Source organism: Rhinoderma darwinii, chromosome 1, assembly GCF_050947455.1.
Source record: "Rhinoderma darwinii isolate aRhiDar2 chromosome 1, aRhiDar2.hap1, whole genome shotgun sequence".
In the NCBI taxonomy this organism is placed as follows: Eukaryota; Metazoa; Chordata; class Amphibia; order Anura; family Rhinodermatidae; genus Rhinoderma; species Rhinoderma darwinii.
The window spans coordinates 650,787,461-650,810,988 of record NC_134687.1 but is presented as its reverse complement, the minus strand read 5'-3'; the positions used below and the strand labels follow the sequence as shown (position 1 = coordinate 650,810,988).

General features: G+C 43.1%; 1 protein-coding gene across 1 annotated transcript in view; it reads left to right on the top strand.

The window, feature by feature from the left end:
- Nucleotides 1-23,528, top strand: part of LOC142661628 (uncharacterized) — a 49,661-nt gene that overhangs the window by 9,546 nt on the left and 16,587 nt on the right. Inside the window, exons 5-10 of the mRNA XM_075839080.1 lie at nucleotides 1,569-1,666; nucleotides 1,758-1,836; nucleotides 1,963-2,039; nucleotides 2,206-2,314; nucleotides 18,700-18,797; nucleotides 18,948-19,062. Coding sequence (XP_075695195.1) covers nucleotides 1,569-1,666; nucleotides 1,758-1,836; nucleotides 1,963-2,039; nucleotides 2,206-2,314; nucleotides 18,700-18,797; nucleotides 18,948-19,062 — 576 coding nt within the window. The remainder of the gene's footprint in view (nucleotides 1-1,568; nucleotides 1,667-1,757; nucleotides 1,837-1,962; nucleotides 2,040-2,205; nucleotides 2,315-18,699; nucleotides 18,798-18,947; nucleotides 19,063-23,528) is intronic.

Genomic DNA, 23,528 nt, shown 5'->3' with positions numbered 1-23,528 from the left:
GGAAGCAAAAAAGAAAAAAAATGAAGAGAACGGTTTTTTTAACCAGCAGTCCAGGATTTCAATTTTAGATCCAAAAGAGAAGCAAAGAAGAAAAGAAAAAGCTGGAAATAAAAACTAAAAATAGAAATAAAAATGTAAAAACTTCATCTACATTGGTAATCTGTCTTTTTGATCTACCCTGGTCATCGAGGTACTGTCCACCCTCTGGTATCTGGGCAATCGCTCACACAAGGAAGTAACATCCAATTGGAAGCTAAAATGGAGCAACAGCCAATCCGAGAAGAGAGAGAAACAATTGCCAATCAGAAGCATGGGAAAATAAACCAATAATGACGTAGGTGTGGGAAAATAAAAAGTGAACAAACAAAAGTGCAGAACCAAAACCAAACAACTGATCAGTTTCTAATCACAGATACAGATCGTGAACACAAAGTGAATATTTCCTTTTTATTATCAAGACATAAATATAAAATAAAATGAAACCGTTCAATACAAACTAAATTTTAAAATGAACTTTTACCCCTTACACTTGAATAGGGCGTTAAGCAATGAAGCCGGGGGAATTTATTAGAAAGAGATTTTAAGAGATGTTATACATGATACCTGATGAAGACCTCCGTATGAGGCTGAAGCGCATTGCATTAGTATTTGCTTTTATACGCTTGTGTGAAGAAATTCCTTTTCTTTGAAAGCGACTGCAAATTTATCTGAGCACCAGCACAGGAGCGCCCCGGAAAGAAGTCTCTTTTATGCACCTTGACACTTCTGCAATTGTAATACGCTGCAGACTTTCTGCAAAATCCGTGCCAAAAAATCTGCAGCTAATCCGCTCCGTGTACACATACCCTTAAAGTGACACCTCAGATTTGAGAAACGTCTCTCTCAAGTCAAAACTGGCTGTGGCGGTAATTGGTTAAAGACAATTGTGAAGTGAACTGACGACTCGGCTGAGAGCGGGTCCTGTGTCTCTAACACACAGTATCACATTAATTACGCTGACATCTAAAGTGAAGAACATTGATACACAGGAGCCGCTCTCAGCCAAGTCGTCAGTTCACTTCGCTTACGGATTCAGCTGATAGTAAATGATCCAGCTTCTGTGTATAGAGGAGACATAACAGCTGTATCGTAGAAACTGAAAAAAAAAAAAAAAGATTTAGAATCACCTAAAGACGATATATATATATTAATAAATAATAATTGAAAGGTGTACAAAGCCTTTAAGAGGCTAAAAAGCAGGCGATACCTTAATACTTTTTTTGGGGTTGGCAGGGAACTCTTAAAATAGAGACGCCCCGTGTCCCGCTACTTTCAAGTGTATCCACAGAACGCAGATACAGTTAAATACTATGGTGGAGCAGGGAGTCGTTGGCGCCGCGCTATGCGCTCTGGTAGGCCACAGTCTACTTTAGGCCTGCGGCTTACAAGGTGCAGGAACATCGGCCCAGGTAGTGAGGACTTCAACATTTTCGGCTCTGAACAGTAAACATAGAAGTGTAGAGAGAAGTGTGTGATATATAGACAGATATACAGTAGTCATGTATTCAGCCACTGTGTGTTTCCTACAGATGGATCCAGTAGGAGAAATCCACCAGAGAGATTTCCCAGTCCTCTGAATTTCCAGGACTGTCCAGAGGAAAATCACAATATCCCAGAGAATCATCAGGTAGATGCGCTAAAGTCTCATCAAATTATGACTATAAAGTAATTGAACCCAAATTCATTTTACATAATTTTTTTTCCTCGTTTCTATTTAGGGTGAAAATCTGATTGATATGAAGGTTGAGATTAAAGATGAAGCAGAAGAGGAGACGGATTTAATGGCTGAGCAGCAGTGTAAGGAGGGGGGGGGGGGACGTTCATTAGTTGTGAAGAAAAACCTGTTTTGAGGGTCACCTAGATACTACTCCCATCATCTCATCATCACGTGTATACAATCTATTCCATCACTGTGTTTCACAGATGGATCCAGTAGGAGAAAACCACCAGGGAGATGTCCCAGTCAAAAGGAAAATCACAATGTCCTAGAGACTCATCAGGTAGATGAATCTGAGTCCTATACCAGATCTATATAGGGGGGTATGGAGCTTTTTGGTCCTGCGGTCATAGATGTGGTCATAGATTTTGGTGGTTTCTTATGTTGATCTGTTAGATTCTTCGCACTCTCTGCTGTATTGTACTGAATTGTTACATATGTGAAATCAGGGGGAAGATCTGACTAATATTAAAGTGGAGGACGAAGAAGAGCGGGTGAGGGACGATCAACCGTGTAACAGTGAAATGGAGGAGGAAATTCCAGGAGGTGTTACCACAGGTCAGTAATAATGAATCTAGAAAGTGAATTGGGAGGTTTCTTAAGGAGGACCTGTCAAGGTTTTGTTTCTTTAACTATATACCTCCCCTTATTCCTGGCATCCTTCCGATTCCAGCGCTGTAGTTTTATTTTATAAAAGTGTTTAAAATAGTTACATAAATTTTTCAGCGATCGCTGTTCGTGGCCGTTAGTCCCAGGTGTCAGCTGTAATTCTCAGTTGACACCCGCATCGTATGGAGTGGGCTCAGCGCGTGAGCCCGCTCTTTAATTCTCCACCTGCACCATGACGTATGGGCACGAAGAAAAAAATAAAAAGCGTCAATCTGTGAGGCACCTGCAATTTGAGCTGTTAGCTGCCGTTTTTTGGGCAGATGACAGGTTCTCTTTAAGGGGTTGACTGTGTTTTCCTTTTTATTTTTTAGTCTCCCTAGGCTGCCATGACAACCATTGGCACCTCACAATCGCGTGGGAGGGGGCAAAGTGCTCTCCCCTCTTTCTAACGGTTTAGATGCTGCGGTCGCTATTGACCACGCCATCTAAGGGGTTTTTAACGAGGGGGATCCGAGATTTCTCCGATCCCGTTTGTTGCCGTGAAGTGCGGGCTACGAAACAGAGTATGGGCACCACACCTATAGATGGGTTTACTTGGGGTGCTCTAAAATGTGTGGGCTGTAATGTACAACTTTTGGAGCTTTACAGTATATACTTTACAGTATAATGCCCTATAGCTGCCCCAATACAGCATAATGGCCCTATAGCTGCCCCCAATAGAGTATATAATGCCCTATAGCTGCCCTGTACAGTATAATGCCCCAATACAGTATAATGGCCCTATAGCTGCCCCAATACAGTATAATGCCCTATAGCTGCCCCAATACAGTATAATGCCCTATAGCTGCCCCAATACAGTATAATGCCCTATTGGTGCCCCAATACAGCATAATGGCCCTATAGGTGCCCCAATACAGCATAATGGCCCTATAGGTGCCCCAATACAGCATAATGGCCCTATAGCTGCCCCAATACAGCATAATGGCCCTATAGCTGCCCCAATACAGCATAATGGCCCTATAGCTGCCCCAATACAGCATAATGGCCCTATAGCTGCCCCAATACAGCATAATGGCCCTATAGCTGCCCCAATACAGCATAATGGCCCCATAGCTGCCCCAATACAGCATAATGGCCCCATAGCTGCCCCAATACAGCATAATGGCCCTATAGCTGCCCCAATACAGCATAATGGCCCTATAGCTGCCCCAATACAGTATAATGCCCTATAGCTGCCCCAATACAGTATAATGCCCTATAGCTGACCCAATACAGTATAATGCCCCTATATTTGCCCCTTACAGTAGAATGCCCCTATAGCTGCCCCAATACAGTATAATGCCCCTATAGCTGCCCCTTACAGTATAATGCCCCTATAGCTGCCCCGTACAGTATAATGCCCCTATAGCTGCCCCATACAGTATAATGCCCCTTACAGCATAATGGCTTTATAGCTGCCTCACTGGCACAAATAAAAATGTAAACTAGCTGCCCCAATACAGTATAATGCCTCCATAGCTGCCCCAATACAGCATAATGGCCCTATAGCTTCCCCAATGCAGTATAATGGCCCTATAGCTTCCCCAATGCAGTATAATGGCCCTATAGATTCCCCAATGCAGTATAATGGCCCTATAGCTCCTCCAATACAGTATAATGGCCCTATAGCTCCTCCAATACAGTATAATACCCTATAGCTTCCCCAATACAGTATAATGGCCCTATAGCTGCCATAATGCAGCATAATGGCCCTATAGCTGCCCCAATGCAGTATAATGCCCTATAGCTGCCCCAATACAGTATAATGTTCCTATAGCTGCCCCAATACAGTATAATGTTCCTATAGCTGCCCCTTACAGTATAATGTTCCTATAGTTGCCCCAAAACAGTATAATGTGCCTATAGCTGCCATAATAGAGCATAATGGCCCTATAGCTGCCATAATACAGTATAATGGCCCTATAGCTGCCATAATACAGTATAATGTCCCTATAAGCTGCCCCCATACAGTAGGCAGTCTCCCTTAGTGGCAGTCCTCAAATAGTGCCACAGTTCCCAGGTAGATAGTGCCACACACAAGGCCCATGTAGGTTTCGCCACAGTGTCCCCTGTATATAGTTTCCATGTAGACTGTGCCACACCTTGAAGATAGGGCCACCCCCTGTAGATAGCGCTACCGCCTACTCCTGTAGACCGCGCCCTTGGGGCTGCCTCTAGGAGTCAAATCCACCAGCCAGAGCATCAGGAAGAGCCCCTGTCGTCACTGTCTATATATGGACAGTGACGTCAGGGGCTCCCTCTAAGAGCAGAATCCCCGGCAAGAGCGTCGGGGATTCCACTTCTTGTGGCAGTGAATAAGAGTGTTAAGGCACCCCTGGAGGGTTATCATGGCACCCCGGTTGGGAATCACTGCAGTAAACAGTAGAGAACATGCACATACTTTGTTTTTAATACGAGAATACCAATAATGCAATAAAGTTATTGTATCAATGTTAAATGCTACCCTTAAAAAAACGAATCACACAAAAAACAAGGCCTTTATAGATCTATGTAGTGTTAGGGTGTATACAGACATCGCGGTTGAAACTGCACCAAAAAAAATAAAATACATTAAAAAACGCATTAGCGTTTTTACTTCGATTTTCTTTGGTTTCCAATGTGGTTGCAATTTCACCTGGAAAAATCACAACCGTATCAAAAACCACAGCAAAATGTTTTTTTCAGTTTTTTTTTTCTGTTTCATGTTTACCTCAATCGCAACATCTGAAAACACCCTTAAAAGTATAATATAACTTCAGAATATTACATATTAATTATACCATGTTTGTAGATGCAACAAATGTCAAGAAGCAGTTAACAAATGTTTAACTGTATGAGCAGCAGGGAGTTGCCACATACTGTCGTACAATTATGGCAAGCTAGTGGTGCGGGCTCACCTGTATATTACATCCGACACCCTGCTGGAACGGCAGGGACTAGAGCTGGCTCCGATCAATAACCCCTTAGATGCTGTGGTCAATAGCAACCGCGGTATTTAAGTGGCTTGTAGCCAATCGGCAGATGGTTGCTATGGCAACTAAAGGCCTACAATAACCTCCAGGTCTGCCCTATATGGAGACCTATTACGCCATGCCAGAGGCGGAGCCTAGTAGGCTTGCTGTCTGTGTAAAACTAACCATTTTAATGCATTTCACTACATAGGTACTGCAAAATATTAGAATAGCGTTTAAAATAACAGGCCATCAAGTCCCCTAGTGGGACTAAATACAAAAGTTAATAAAAAGTGCTCGAAAGATCGCATGTATTCAAAAATGATACCTATAAAAACTAGAGCTCGTCCCGCAAAAAACAGCCCGCATACAGCTCCTCCGACTGAAAAATTAAAAAGTTATGGTTCTGAGAACAAGGCGACACAAAAAATACATTCTTTTTACAAAAAAGTAATTTTATTGTGCAAAAATTTGTATAAAACTATATAAATGTTCTATATTGACCCACAGACTAGAGTTAACATGTCATCTATATCGCACGGTGAACGCTATAATAAAAAATAAAAAAACCGAGAATTTTGATCACCTTGCCTCACAAAAAAATAGAATAGAATAAAAAGTGATCAAAAAGTCCCTAAAAATATTACCAATAAAGACTAGAGCTCGTCCGGCAAAAAATAAGCCTTCTCACAGCTCCGTCGATGGAAAAGCAAAAAAGTTATGGCTCTCAGAATTTGACGACCCAGAAAAATTATTTTATTGTTTTTGTTTTTGTTTTTTTTTATTATGTAAATGTAGTAAAACAAAAACTATATAAATTTGGTATCACCATAATTGTACTGACCCGCAGAATAATGTTATCATATAATTTATACAGAACGGTGAACAAACAGTTAAAAAAAAAAAGGAATTGCTATTTTTTGATCAGTTTGCCTAAAGACAAATGGTACCAGTAAACAGCCCTCATACCACTACGTCTATGAAAAAATACATACGTTATGGCTTCCGTAAGCCAGGGATGAAAACCTATTCAGATATGCAGGTCCGGGGGAAACATTTCTTCTGTTTCGAGAGGTGACTATCAAGACCCTAATATTTGGAAACTAGTAAGGGGAGCGCCCAAACATTTCTTCCGTATTATACCAGGACAACACTTTCCCAGAAAAATTCACCAAACTGCAAAGGTGCAAAGTGTGTACCAGTGTACAGTGAAAACATGATTACAGTACGGGACAGTGTTCCTGCAGTGAGGCAGGGACTACTAGCATCATATATAACTATGATGCTAGGTGCCCGGCTCCCTGGAGTGTGTTCGATCCGGGAAATGCGTCCGACATACAGTCCGTATTTTACGGACCGAACATTCTCATGTGAACCCAGCCTAAGGGATCAAGGATCAGTTTGAAGATATCAAAATACTTGAGGAGATCAAGTTCGCTATTGCGAAGAAGAAATTCCCTTGAAATTAGTGTTTCAACACGAAAATCACCCAAAACACACCAGTAAGCGAACAACATCTTGGTTACATACAAACAGGATTGAGGTAATGGAGTGGCCAGCCCAGCCCAATGCCCTGACCTCAATCCCATAGAGAACTTGTGGGGTGACATCAAAAACGCGGTTTATGAGGCAAAGCTCAAAAATGCAGAAGAACTGACAAATATCGTCCAATCTTCCTGGACTTAAATACCTGTTCAGAGGGGCCAGAAGTTGCTCCACTCCATGCAACACAGATGTCAAGCAGTTCTCAGAAACAATGGTTATGCCACAAAATATTAGTTCAGTAAAGTGAAATCTGAAACATTCACTATTCACTTCAATGGGAGAAAAGGCTGCAATACGTGTGAATCACCGCTAAATGCATGTCGAAGATTCACAGTGAACAAGAAGAAGTGAAGGAAAAGCTGAACTGGTACAAGCGCTGCGGCCCCTTCAAAACAGCAGATCGGCAGGGGTCCCGGTAGTCTTACCCGACCCATCAGCTATTGATGACCTATCCTAAGGATAAAATGATCATATACATCAGGATAATAACATGCATCTAGCAGTCCATATACAATAAGAAATGATGACAATCAAGCATACATATGCACACTGGGCATGTCAGTGGTACGCAGACCACATAGCCATATGGAAAAATAAAATAAAACATATATCATGAAATGGGCAATCAGAGAAATGTTGCAGATGAATGCATTACAAATTGCCCGCAGATAGGAACCCACCACCTGCTCCAAAGGTCCAGATAGACATGGCCATGTGAATGTGTGCCACCCACCAGCACCCCCTACCCACTCCCGATCCCGGCATGTGTCAATGAATATGTTAAACCTTTGACCGTACAGTGAGCGAGATTCGATGAGCACCAACCACCCCATATCAGGTTAATTTAGCCGGTCGTCCACGATGTTTATATACCACTTTTTCAAAAGGAAGGTTATCATTAATCAATTTACGCCATTGCGCCACCGTCTACTTCCTATCCGTCATTCCTTGCCATAAAAAGTTATTCCTTGAGAAAGATCCTCTCATGTACCGACCACTGCTCCTCCGAGAGCAATCCCAGCAAGCACACCTCGGGCATACGAGGTACCTCCCTCCCCTATACTAACGTTAATAAGGCTACAACATCCTCCCAAAAGCTGAGAATCCACCGACAGACCCACATTAAGTGTATAAAATCAGCAGTAGAAAAAAAAGGAAGTGGGGAGGGTTCCTCCAGCTCACCTGACACAATGGAACGTGTCGTTGATAGCGCCCGGATCCTCGTGTCGGCACACGATGTAGGAAACAAGAGTAGCAAAGAAATTGGGTCCAGCGCTGTGGGTAAGGTAAAATGGAAACGATTTCCAAGTTTAATGGTCCTGGATGAAAAAGGGGTCCAAATGTAAGGAGTCCTGGTGTGGAGAAAGTGGGGGAGTAATATCCTCGGAGCCTACACGTTTCGGACGGCTTCAGCGTCCTTAGACTTGGCTGTAGTGTATTTTGAATAGAGCGCGCGGTCTAATTTATACTAGATCCGGTGAGACAGCTGGGTCTTGATTGCGTTCCAGGGTTAGTCGAACTCCTGGAACGCAAACCGGAAGTGATGGTGATTCAGTCGAGATGGGTTGAAAGTACTAGGTATCAGGTAAGTATTGTTATAGTAGGAGATAGATCGTTGGTGTCATTATACTTGTACTGAGTTTACCTGATAATTAGTGTGTTTGACAATGTGGGCGTGTGATGGAATCTAGTGCTTAACATTATGTCCGATGATAAGTATTTGTTTTTGCAGGTCTCGCAGTTATATGAGATACACGCCAGCAGTTGGAGGATCGGGGTTCAACACATCCCATCTCGGTGGGAAGATACGTTAGATTCTACGGTTGTGGTGAGTTATTAAAAATATATCTTATATTGCCATGTAAAATCTGGCATGTATGTAGTAATTGTTAGTGGTATAGGACTATCACTATGTATGACTGGTCGCTACTCACGGGAGATAATAGCCTAATTCGCAATAAATTGTATATGTTGGTGCGCTCGATTACACTACCAAGGATTGAAAGTCAGGGAGGGGGAAATATACAAGATCAATACGGGGAAGGAAGAGCAAGGCTAAGTGATGTGTGGGATAATGTACATGACAAATAGCATATGTTATGCATGTACGGAGATGGGGTATTAAAATAAGTATGTTGGAGAGGCTAAATTCTGGAACATAGAAATGTGTATTGCCCTACGGTTAGTACGTTTTTTTTCTACTACAAATCTCGGCTGTGTTCTCTTACGGGCTCCCACCTTCCAAACGTTCCATATGAAACCACAGTGAGTCCCATCGAAATGTCATATTTATGACATTCTATACTCCAATGGTGTGCATCAAAGTGTATTTATATCAAAAGTCTGCTTAAATAAGAAATTTACAAGAAACGGATACCATATACCGGTTATTTTAATTAATACGCTGGCTATTCTTCTATTCTGCATTGTTTTTAATTCACCTATACTTGCACATTTATCTTGGAGAGTTGCTCAGAACATACGTGACGCATTAGACCACACATATGGCATATGAAGCCCAGTCAACACGAACGGAACTAGCAGAGAAAGTTTTCGGCATCTATGAAAACCCCACTGAAAATAATCAGGACATGGAGGATCTCTTCCACACCTTAGAGAAACATCTAGCACAACAAGCTAAAATCTGGTGGGACCTTACCACCCTGAAGAACTACATTGCCAAGGACATGATCCCAAGGGGCTTACGATTGAGAAAAAGGCCCACCTTCATATATACAGAGGATTTTCAAAGGGAGTGGAACCAGACCTTATCACAGTGTTCCATCAGCCTGATGAAATTAATCACCAAGCAGGAAGAACTAAAATTGATTGAATTAGAAACAAGTATACTAACGTGTACTAGACACCAAGAAATCATTAGAGGTTTTCTCCAGCTCACCTTCCTTCTCTCTTCTCCACACCCGGACGTCATCTGCCATCGATAAACTGGATCACTCTATAGCAGAAACAAAAAAAAGCAAGTTTCAGCGAGACACAAGAGATTATGCACATAATGAAATATACAACTGGAATAAAAGAGAAAGAAATTACACAAGACCAAGACCCATTCTCAAGAAACGAAATCAGCATTATAAACAATATAGAGATCTACCAAATAGAGTAAGTTTTAGCTCAACGGAAGCGGACTCCGCTGAAGGTTTATCGGAAGACGAGAATATGAGGACACGCTCCCATTCCAGTCATAGAACAGAAAATACAATTTACCAGTCAAAAAACGAGGAAGGAGGGGCGGTAGGAAGCACAAGTCGAACAAATCAAGACCAAAACCGCCGCCTCCGCCCCCGAAAATTCCAGCACTATTAGAATCTAATGTTACCAACTTATCTTCTACTCCATTAACCATAGAACAAAATGAAGTTCTATCATTGGGCCTCAACTTTGCCCCCAAAAATAATTTCAATCTCTTCAACACACTATTAGATATAAACAAATTCATTCGCAATTTGACTGTTAAGAAACATTTTCTCACAACAGGAAGAATCACTGAGGACACCATTACAGCGACATCTTCCTCTATCACAACCAACAACACTGAAGGACCATCTCTGGACCAACACCCAATCCAAACCAACTTTTCCTTCCAGGAACTCACAACTTTAGCATGTTTGGATCACCTACGCACTGATACCTCTAACCAAACAGTAACGACAGCCTCTAACTTTGTGACCTCTAATCCGAAGTTCTACCCCATCAGCTCATGAACGGAGTCAATGGACCGGTTCCAAACCGTCATCGAGAAAGAATTACAAAATCTCGCAGATGGCCTGAAACTTCAACCCCAAAAATCTAACATGTCGACTCGTCTCAAAAAAGCAGTCCAATCACTGCATGTTAATAACGAGATAACTATAAAAATGTCAGACAAAGGAGGCAGTGTCACAGTAATGAACAAACATGACTACAAACAATCCATTATTGACATGTTATCCGATGAAACAACTTACAAAAAACTGGACAAGAACCCCATGGAAAACATACAAAATCATATGAAAAAACTACTCAAGGATGGACAACAGGGAGGTTTCATCAACCAGAAACAGATGGACTTCATCTTTATTGAACAACCCATTACTCCCATCATCCACGCGCTTCCAAAGACCCATAAACAAATCAATCCCCCTCCCATGAGACCCATTGTCTCAGGCATTGGGTCAATTCTGGAAAGACTGTCTGAATGGCTCGATACACTATTGCAACCACTGGCGCAAAAAACATCTGGCTTTCTAAGTGACACAAAAAATGTCCTGAATTTACTACACAACAAACGTTGGAAAAAGAATTACACATGGCTCACATGTGATGTTGTATCATTGTATACATCAATTCCCCACAAAGTAGCCTATGCCGCCCTTGAATATCATCTGTCCAAACACAGCATCTATGAAACAAATTTTCAAAAATATATTCTAGAAGTACTTATGTTTCTGATGACCAACAACTACTTCCAATTTGATGCAAAATATTATCTCCAACTCAAGGGCGTTTCCATGGGAGCTAAGTTCTCTCCATCAGTAGCAAACCTGGTAATGTCATCGTGGGAACAGTCTCATATTTTCTCCAGTGATAACTTGTATGGCCACTGTATAGATTGGTACGGAAGGTACATCGATGATATTTTGCTTATCTGGAAAGGGGACATCAACATCGTCCCCAATTTTGTAGAAGCCTTGAACCATAACCAATGCAATCTTAAATTTACATACAACTACGATACCACCAACATTGTATTCTTGGATTTAGAATTACATGGCAAAGAAGGCCAAATTATATCTACCCAAACTCATCGTAAACCTACATCCTCAAACAGTATTCTCCATGCCAAAAGCAACCATTCAAGACAAACAATTAAGGCCATACCAGTGGGAGAGATGCACGAAACTGCAGCTCCACTAGCCAGTTCGAAATAGAACAGGAACAAATCAAAACAAGACTAAAAACACGAGGCTACCCCCAATGGTCACTCAACCGAGCAAGCGACATCATGACAAAAAAACCTAGAACTCAGTTACTCAGTTACCATAGCACAAACATCAACAATGGTCCAAAGAATCATTCGGCTGACAACAAGCCCACACTGATTCTCCAACAGAGTAACCAGTTCACACAAATTAAAAATTTAGTCAACAACTACTTACCGATCCTGATGGAGGATGACAGCATGCGATCCATCCTGGCTGGAGGATGCAGAATAGTGGCTAGAAAAGCTCCTTCCTTAGGCAGCATCCTGTCCCCGTCCTTCTTTACATCAAATGAAAACACAAAAACAACATGGTTAGAAACCAAGGGTTTCTACAGGTGTGGTCAACACCCTTGCAAGGTTTGCTCCTATGCCTATCCCACCAAAACCTTCAGCAATTCTACCCAACCAGATACATTTACCATCCAAAATTATATCAATTGCAACACTGAATCTGTTATCTATATAATCGAATGCACAGAATGTCATCTGAAATATGTAGGTTGCACCAAACGGAAACTGAAAACTAGAATTTTGGAACACCTCAGTTACGTGAGGAATGCAAATATCCTCAATGTCTCTAATGCGTCAAAACATTTTATACTACACCACAACAGAACAATAAAAACCCTACGCTGCTATGCTATAGAGAAGATTCATCCCTCCAAAAGAGGAGGGGATTTAAAACATAAAACTCATCTAAGGGAGGCCTACTGGATCTACAGATTAAAAACAAGATCCCCAGATGGCCTAAACTTGAGAAAGGAGCTGATGTTCCAATATTAACTTAATTTAACAATCACGCAAAGATACATACTGTACTCCTTCATACATCAAGAATCTTCCTACCTAACTAACCATAGGGCAATACACATTTCTATGTTCCAGAATTTAGCCTCTCCAACATACTTATTTTAATACCCCATCTCCGTACATGCATAACATATGCTATTTGTCATGTACATTATCCCACACATCACTTAGCCTTGCTCTTCCTTCCCCGTATTGATCTTGTATATTTCCCCCTCCCTGACTTTCAATCCTTGGTAGTGTAATCGAGCGCACCAACATATACAATTTATTGCGAATTAGGCTATTATCTCCCGTGAGTAGCGACCAGTCATACATAGTGATAGTCCTATACCACTAACAATGACTACATACATGCCAGATTTTACATGGCAATATAAGATATATTTTTAATAACTCACCACAACCGTAGAATCTAACGTATCTTCCCACCGAGATGGGATGTGTTGAACCCCGATCCTCCAACTGCTGGCGTGTATCTCATATAACTGCGAGACCTGCAAAAAAAATACTTCTCATCGGACATAATGTTAAGCACTAGATTCCATCACACGCCCACATTGTCATTAAACACACTAATTATCAGGTAAACTCAGTACAAGTATAATGACCCCAACGATCTATCTCCTACTATAACAATACTTACCTGATACCTAGTACTTTGAACCCATCTCGACTGAATCACCATCACTTCCGGTTTGCGTTCCAGGAGTTCGACTAACCCTGGAACGCAATCAAGACCCAGCTGTCTCACCGGATCTAGTATAAATTAGACAGCGCGCTCTATTCAAAATACACTACAGCCAAGTCTAAGGACGCTGAAGCCGTCCGAAACGCGTAGGCTCCAAGGATATTACTCCCCCACTTTCTCCACACCAGGACTCCTTACATTTGGACCCCTTTTCAACCAGGACCATTAAACTTGGAAATCGTTTCCATTTTACCTTACCCACAGCGCTGGACCCAATTTCTTTGCTACTCTTGTATAAAATCAGCCCTATCCTCCTCACATCTGTGGCATTGCGAGGATGTCATCCATCCCATACGCTGTAATCGAATTGGCGTTAAATAACATTGATGTATAATATGTAGTTGCACCAGCTTATTATTAGCAGCAGGCGACACCAACAAATGGGACCTCTGAGCCTCCCTCCAATCCTCATCAGACAGTTTTGGAATTAGTTCCCGCCATCTATCTTAGATCGCTAGGGGTTCAAGCCGCAATTTAGCATTCAATAAATATGACTAAATCTGAGAAACAAATCCTCTCGTGGATTGGGCACCCAAAAGTGCCACCAGGTCATAACTAGAGAAAATAGTGGAATTCGGTGGAAATTGTGTGACCAAAGCATGGTGAAGTTGTATGCAGTATAACGCATCCCCATGAGGTATATTAAAAGCCGCTCGAATCTCACTCACCGACATGACAGACTTATCTACTGTAAGCATTTGTAACAGGGTATTTACATCTCTAGAAATCCAATAATTCTTCCCCAATAATCCGAAAAGATGGGAGAAGCTCGGATTATCCCACAATGGAGTTTCCGCTACAGCCCCCTGAATTCCCACTAGTCCTTTAGATTGTTTCCATACACGTCTGGCTAACCTATGCAAGGGTAACAAAGAACGGTGCCTAAAGTCATGTGGCTCCAGTATCGGCCACAAGGTTTTCAATCCCAGGACACGAGCCAAATAACACTCAGCATTAGTTGTCAGGGGGGGGGGGGTGGGAGGAGGGGAGACCCAAGATACCAGATATCGAAGCTGACCCACCACATAATACAAAAATACATCCGGTAACGCAGCTCCTGCTTCATTCTTCGGTCTCTGAAGAGTAGATAGTTTAAGTTTAGATCTCCCCCCCCCCCCCATACAAACGGCGCAAACAGTGAGTTAACTATCTTGAAAAAGCGTTTAGGCACAATCACATCCATATGCTCCAGAACATACAGAAACTTGGGCAGAACAATCATCTTTAGTATGTTAATGCGGCCTGCCACCGACAGAGGCAGAATTTTCCACACTTGCAGTCTATCCCTAAGATAAGTCAACAAGGGTGCAACATTTAACTCATATGATCGAGAACTGTCCCTAGCGATAGAAATTCCCAAGTATTTGAAGTCAGGGGTTACTCTTAAACCAAAAAAGTCAGATCCCCACCCACAATCGTCCCGTCTCAGGGGCATCAAATACGACTTTTGCCAATTAATCAATAAACCAGAATACCTCCCGAAGTCATTGATAATGGAGATAGCCCTAGGGAGAGTGGCATTAAGATTAGCCATAAATAGCGCCATGTTGTCAGCATAAAGACCTACACGGTCTTCTCTAGATCCTATTCTAATCCCCATATACGCAAAATCTTGTCTAATTCGAGTAGCCAGAGGTTCACTGGCCAAAGCAAAAAGTAGTGGCGAAAGGGGGCACCCCTGCCTCGTGCCTCTATGGAGGCAGAAGGAAGGGGACAGTACCCCGTTCACCAACACCTGTGCTCTAGGAGACCGATACATCAGAGATATCCATTTAATGAAACCCTCCCCAAATCCAAATCTGCGCAGCACTGCTAGTAAATAAGGCCATTCAACTGAATCAAAAGCCTTGGCAGCATCCAGAGAAGCTAAGCCCCAGTCCTGTTGCTCCCCCCAATCAACTTGCACTCGTCGTACATTTTCAGAGGTGGATTTGCCTGGAATAAATCCACACTGATCTGGATGAATGACCTCCTTGATCACCGTGTATAACCGGTTAGCTAACAACTTGGTCAATATTTTGTAATCCACTGTTAACAGCGAGATTGGCCTATAGGAACCACATTCCTCAGACTTTTTCCCAGGTTTTAACAATACAACTATGGTCGCGTCACACATTGAATCCGGAAGAGCAGAAGTCCCAAAGCTATTTTCAAACAGGGCCAACAGTTGAGGAGCCAGCAACTCCCCGTACTGTGAATAAACTTCAAGAGGGATCCCGTCCGGCCCTGAGGCCTTCCCCTTAGACATAGACGCTATTCCTTCCAATATTTTCTCCACAGTGAAAGGTGCATCCAACATCCCCACCTGTTCAGATGTCAAAGTAGGATAAGCAATTCCATCCAAATACGCCTCCAACTCATCCAGCTCATAGTCGACCCGAGAGGTATATAGTTGATCATAAAATGCTGTGAATTGCGCAAGAATGTCCCCCGGGGAGGTACATAATCTATCATCGGGCCCGACAATACCAAGCACAGGGGGAGACCTAGAGCAATTTCTCACTATATGAGCAAGAATCTTAACTGACTGATTACCTAGCTCAAAATGTGATTGCTTGCTAAAAAACAAACTACGTGAGATTGTATCCTTCAATAGCTGTAAATACTGCCTACCCAGGTCTAACCATGCATGCCTATTAGACGGTGATGGATCCAGCACAAATGTCCTCTCCACCTGTAAGCTAAGTCCTCCTCCTGAAGGGCCGATGAGCATTTAACATATGATATGGAAGACCGGAGACACCCCCTCAAATAGGCCTTGTGTAAAGGATCTGCCAGGCACAACTTCTGTGGGTACGCCCATAGGTAATCAGTCTGCACCTGAGTCTATGTCTCTGAGACTGACTCCATCTTCCACCACTCAGGATGGCAGGCTTAGGAGTGGGAGAGCCTATCGCAGCCTGGCCAGACGGAGCTAGCTCCCGCCCACTGTCTATTTATACCTGCCTTTCCTGTTCCTCCTTTGCTTGTGATTCTTCTTGTGTGGTTTCCTGGCCCAGCTACAGCTTCTGACTATTTGATCCTGCTCCATACTGACCCCGGCTTACTGACTACTCTCCTGCTCTGCATTTGGTACCTCGTGCACTCCTGTTTTTACTCGGCTCGTTCACCACTCTTGTTGCTCACGGTGTTGCCGTGGGCAACTGCCCCATTTCCCTTAGCTTTGTGTTCCCTTGTCTGTTTGTCTCGTGCACTTACTGAGCGTAGGGACCGCCGCCCAGTTGTACCCCGTCGCCTAGGGCGGGTCGTTGCAAGTAGGCAGGGACAGAGTGGTGGATAGATTAGGGCTCACTTGTCCGTTTCCCTACCCCCATCATTACACCTTGAGTGTATCCCACACAAGTGCACGGTCCTTCAGAATGAGCCTCTATAAAAATCAACAATTGATCGGGTATGCGCTCATTCTGGATGAGCTGGAGCCAAAAAGGATGAATCTTACCCACCCCCCTCCTACCCGTCTGTGGCCTCTTTAAAGTCAGTAATAGGCCATCCATTATTATTGGCTGACAAAACCCTTTACATATTACCTGCATACTGTTACTGAACACAACTCACTATTATAAGACCAATATTACCAATAATAATGCAATATAAGGTCCAAATAATACCGCCACACCATAACCACATAGTGACTGAATAATACCCCCATACTGTTACTGAATAATACCACCACACCATAACCACATAGTGACTGAATAATACTCCCATACTGTTTACTGAATAAAAACCTTCACACAAAGACCAATATTACCACCATGTAGTGACCAGATAGTGGTAGATTCCAATTATACACAGAAGCTCTGCAGACGATATAAGTGATTACAGCACATTTATATTCAGTGACTTACAGGTAATGTTTTCCCTGATTATTCGTTCACTTTCCCTTTTTTTTTCTCCTTCCGGCCGAGACCACTGTATAGTGTCACACAGCACCCCCTCCCTTGTATATAGTGTCACACGGCCCCTGTCCCTTGTATAAAGTGCCACACAGCCCCCCGCCTTTGTATATAGTGCCACACAGCCCCCCTTGTATAAAGTTCCAAACAGCTTCCCCTCCCCTTGTATATAGAGCCACACAGCCCCCTCGCCCAAAAAAAAAGCCTCCGGGTGTGACACTTGCGCAGGCCAGTGTGACGCAGTGACGTCATCACGCCAGCCTGCGCAGGGAGTCTTCGCAGCGCCTTATAGGCTGCAGGCCTAATGTGGCCTTCAGTCTATAGTATTCAATTGTATCAGCATCCTGAGGACGCAGATATAATTGAGTGCTAGCAACGCCACCTGGCATGTCATGCCTCGGGCCCCATAGCAGTCGCTGTGACTGCTATAGTTGGCAAGGGGCCCTAAGAGGTTGGGGGCCCTGGACAATTTCCTAGTTTGCCCCACCTAACGCCGGCCCTGCCTACAATGGGCAACAAGCATCAGAACTGGACCATGGAGCAATAGCAGTTGACCTGGTCTGATGACTCGCATCAGGCCGGGTCCGTGTGTATCACTTACCTGGGGAAGAGAGAGGATGTGTTTAACCGAAAATTATTCCTGAAAAAAATATACGACTCATTCCTCAGACAACAAGGCTTCAAATAACTATGTAAGACATCCGGAGCGACCGGAAGAGAGCAGGAATAGATTTGTCGCTGTCAGCGTTGTGTAAAGTATAAAAATAATTATTATGAGCATGCAACACATTTCAAGGTCGATCTGAGCTCTTCCTCAGGTAAATTGTACCCGATGCTAGAGGCCTCCAGGGTGGAGCAGCAGTCACAGACCCTATTTGGTTTCATAAACTAACTTATCCTAGTGTTGTGCCTGCTGCACAACTGATTCTGGTGAGCATTACTGTATAGCCTTAAAAAGAAAAAGTTATGGCTGATGGAGTGTGAGGAGGCAAAGACAAAAAAATTATCTTGGTCCTTATGGCAAAAAATGTCTCTGTGCTTAAAGGGCTAATAAACAGGTGACGCCTTGGCATTTTTTTGCCTAGCAGGGCATTCTGATGCGCCCTGCCTCTTTCAAGCGAGTATTCTGAATATCATAGCGGAGTAAAAAGCCGTCTTTCCCCCGCGATGCAATTGGATCTCATTTGCCCATCGACTACATCAGGCCTACGAACTACCAAGTTCTAGGACCCAAGCATAGTTGGTGAGGACCCAAATACTATAATTTACGTTCTAAAAATAAACATGGAATTGTAGAAAGAAGCGTCTGATATATAGACAGATATACAGTAGTCATGTATTCAGTTACTGTGTGTTTCCTACAGATGGATCCAGTAGGAGAAATCCACCAGAGAGATGTCCCAGTCCTCTGTATTCCCAGGCCTGTCCAGAGGAAAATCACAATGTCCCAGAGAATCATCAGGTAGATGAAGCTGAGCCCTATACCAGATCTATGGGAGTGTGGAGATTTTTGGTCCTGGGGGTCATAGATTTTTGTGGTTTCTAATGTTGATAGTTAGATTCTTTGCAATCTTTGCTGTAGTGTACTGAATTGTTATATATGTGACATCAGGGGGCAGATCTGACTAATATTAAAGCGAAAGATGAAGCAGAAGAAGAGCGGGTGAGGAATGATCAACCATGTAAGAGTGGAGTGGAGGAGGAAATTCCAGGAGGTGTTACCAGAGGTAAGTAATAATGAATTTAGAAAGTGACTTTATAGGTTTCTCCAGATTCAACTCTCATTTCCATTTTTACCTCATAAATCAATAGTATAAGTGAAGATAAGAAACTTTGTCATTGACCATATTACAGAAAAAAAAATTCCTCCACTTATCAGGCTCCTTTAATCATCCCTCTCTGACTTCTTCTCTGAATTAACTGATAAAATCCATACACAGGAGTCTGTACACTAACAGATCAGGATACAGCTACGAACCGTAGAAGTCTATGGAGAGGGTGAAGGAAGGAGCTGCTGCAAAGAGAGAGATGCACAGATGCCGCTTCTATTCATGCTATATCTCACCCCAATGCTGGATTCACAGCTATACTGCTCAGTTCTGCTATATAATGTTCTCCATGCTGCTTCTGAATGTGGGAGAGAGAGAGGAGCCCGATCCTCTCTTCTTTCTGTGTGCCGTGTATGGGAGAGGACAAAGCAGCTAGTCTCGGCCCACTCTGGACTGTATATCCCAGACTGAACACGTGTGAATCCGGCCTTAGGGTAAGGTTCTGACTTAGAGCTTGTTACACCGCTGGTAGTGCTCAAGACCTCAACACCAGACAATCACAATCACATGGGCGAAGCACGCATCAACGCTGACAAAAAAACAAAAGGCGCAAGTACTCACCAGTGGATAAGCGGAACCCAGAACTGAAGGTAGTAGAAGATGGAGACGCATAAATGGAGTGGATGGCAGACGAATAGCATGAAAGCAGTTATCAGATGAATAGACAGTGGACAAGAATGAACAGCACTCATTGATCCTATCTGAATAATATCCCACTGCAGCGAAAGACAACCGCTTGGCAGCAGACCAAACGCACAAGAAAGGAAAACAAATCAGGGATATACTGATCCCAGGATACACGTAGAACCCACTATACAAAAACTAGATCTCTCAGGAACAACAGATCTCAAAGTACTAACAAACACATAGACAAGAACAACGTCACCAACTAGAATCTGGATAGTATTGCACATGCCAGAAACAGTATAACCAGCACCTGAGTAATCAGACCTGAAGAGTGTATCTATAGGGCCAAGAAAAGTATTTTGCCCTGATTAACCAGGCAAAGCCCAATGATGACCAAATCCACACTCAGAGCAAAGGCATTGTCGAACAACGCCCAAACACAGAGATAACAGAAATCATTGATTCGCATCGGTCCTGCTTCTAATCGTAACATTACCACCCCCTTCAAGGAGGGCTGATGAGTCCTTAATCCTGGTTTTCTCTGGATTGGCTGCATCAAAGGCTCTTATCAATCCATCAGCATGGATGTTTCTAGCCATTCCCAGGACTTTTCCTCTGGGCCATAGCCCCGCCAATCATCAAGCTAATGGAGTTGTCTACATCACCACTTAGTATCAAAGATCCTCTGGACCACACACTCAGGCTGAACATGGACCAAAACAGGCGGAGTTCTACGGATCGTCCTTCTGAAAGTAGACACAGGTTTAAAAACAGAACAATAAAAAGTCCTGGATATTCTTATGCTTTGTTGTAAATCCAACACAAAGGAAACTGGATTCATTTGTTTTAAAAGGACAAATAAATCTAGACCCAACTTGCCACATGGTTGTCTTAACAGGATGGTTTTGGTAGACAACCACACTCTATCTTTCACTTTGAACTTATCTGGCCTGCAGTGGCGATCAAACTTGCGTTTAGGACGAAGGGCAGCTGAGCCCAAAGCCTCATGGACCTTACTCCACACTGACTTCAACATCTTAATCCTCAGTCTGAGCAATGGAATGTCAAAACCCACACTGCCAGTAAATGAAGATGCCTTGGGGTGAAAACCATAATTCCAGAAAAATAGAGAGACGTTAGTGGACGCATGACACAAATTGTTGTAAGAAAACTGCCCACAGCAAAAACTGGACCCAATCATTATGTAGTTGTGAAACATTACACCTGTTGTAGAATACCACTCATGAGAAACGAGTCTTCAAGAAAATGTTTATTCACGATCAGCCGGCAGCACTACCACATATAGCAGTTTCAATGAAATGCTCACAGAGGTGGAGGGCCCCTCCTTCTTTTACACATTTATCCATTGATTTGTACATCAAATTCTTACCCCGATTGTGTGTCTAATATCAATAAATTTATCCCATTGGACACATACATACATGCACAGCTCGTGATCATCTAGTGGTCTTCTCATGATCAACAAATGGTTCACATCAGTCTCACTGAAACAAACTCCTTGATCCTGTCCAAATTCTATCTAATCATTCTTATTGGAGTAGTCTACCCCCTACCTTGGAATGTGGCTAATTGCCTATGTAACCTGAGAACAGCATAACAGTCGACTAAAATCAAATTTTCCCCTTCATTCCCCCCTGTTGTTGGAATCCCCAACACACTCACACCAACTGACACGTACACATAACACAAATTGTAACTTCATTATACTTGCGTTCAGTTGATAATATCCTCCTCATTAACCCCTTCCCGCAATTTCACGTACAGTTACGTGATGGGAGATGGTGTTTTACCGCAATTCCACGTAACTGTACGTGAAACAGATGGAGCTGGCTCAGGAGCTGAGCAAGCGACATTACCGCCGGATGACAGCTGTATGTTACAGCGGGCACCCTGAGGTATCGTCCAGGACCGGAGCTAGCCTCTGATCCGACCAATTAACCCCTCACATGCTGCGTTCAATAGAGATCGCAGCATGTGAGGAGTTTATAACCACCGTCACCCCAGCAACGTGATCGCTGGGTTGCCGGTGGCTGCAAAGGCGATCGGAGGGCTAATACTTACCTCCTGGTCTGCCAGTAACGGAATCCTCCTATGCCCCGTCGTCGGCGGCGCCCAGGAGGCTTCCGGTACCATCGGCAAGATGGCGCCGGCTCAGCTTCCGGCTCAGAAGCTGAGCTGGCGTCATCAGCAGTGGGTGTCCGCTGTATGTTACAGCGGACACACCGATCTATCGCCAGGAACCGGAGCTAGCTCCGATTCCTGGCATTAACCCCTTCGATGCAGCGATCCATTGTGATCGCTGCATCCTAGAGGTTTGTAGCAAATCGGCAGCCTTGCCATGCGATGGCAAGGCTGGCGACTGTTACTATGGCAACAGGAGACCTAACAATGGTCTCCTGTCTGCCATTACGTAAGCTGATTAGGCCCCGCCCAGAGGCGGAGCCTGATCGGCTTGCTGTCAGTGAACAACTGACAGTTCCAATACATTGCACTACATAGGTAGTGCAATGTTTTAGAACATCAAACAAACAGTTGGACTCAGTGGAACTAAATAAGTGTGTAAAAAAAAAAAAGTAAAAATAAAAGTTGTAATACATACAATAAAAGTTTCAAGTAATAAAATAAAACACAATCGCCCTTTTTCCCTTATCAAGTCATTATTGAAAAAAATAATAAAGCCATACATATTTGGTATCGCTGCGACCGTAACGACCTTAACTATAAAAATATTATGTTATTTATTCCGCACAGTGAACGTAAAAAAAAACCGTAAAAAAAACAACTAAAAAATACTGACATAATTGCTATTTTTTGGTCACTTTGTCTTCCAAAAATTGAAATAAAAAGTGATCAAAAAGTCGCATGTACCCAAAATGGTACCAATAAAAACTACAGCTCATCCCGAAAAAAAACCAGCCGTCATACCACTACGTCTATGAAAAAATAAAATTAGTTAAGGCTCCAATAAGCCAGGAAATAAAAATATGCAGTTGTGCCGGCCCGAGGGGAACGTTTATTCTGTTTCAAGTGGCGAATTATCAAAGCCCCTAAAATTAAGGAACCAGGAAGGGGAGGGCCCAAACATATCTGCTAGAAGGGTGCCCGTATTGTACCAGGACAACACTTCCCAGCAAAATTCCTCAAACTGCAAAGGTCCCGAGTGTGGACCAAAAGGGGAATAAGTAAAGACCATTTATTAGTGCGACATCGGCCTGTGCAGAAAGGATTGTGTCACAGCGTAACACACATCTATGGATTATTTTATTGTTTTTTTTTACCCCATTATTATACCACCTGACTATGCCCCTTATATACTCCGCCCGGCTTACATGTACCGCCACATTATAAACGGAAACACCAGTAAGACTCCAAACAAAACTACTACAAGCAAAATCCACGCTCCAAAAGCCAAATGGCGCTACCTCCCTTCTGATCCCTACAGTGTGCCCAAACAGCAGTTTACTTCCACATATATGGCATCGACATACCTGGGAGAACCCTTTTAACAATTTTTGGGGTGTGTCTCCAGTGGCACAAGCTGGGCGCCACATATTGGCATATCTATGGAAAAAATCCCATTTTCACTCTGCAACATCGAGTGCACACTAATTTCTGCCAATCACCTGTGGGGTTAATATGCTCACTACACCCCTAGGTGAATACCTTGAGGGTGTGGTTTCCAAAATGGTGTCACTTCTGGGGGGTATCCACTGTTT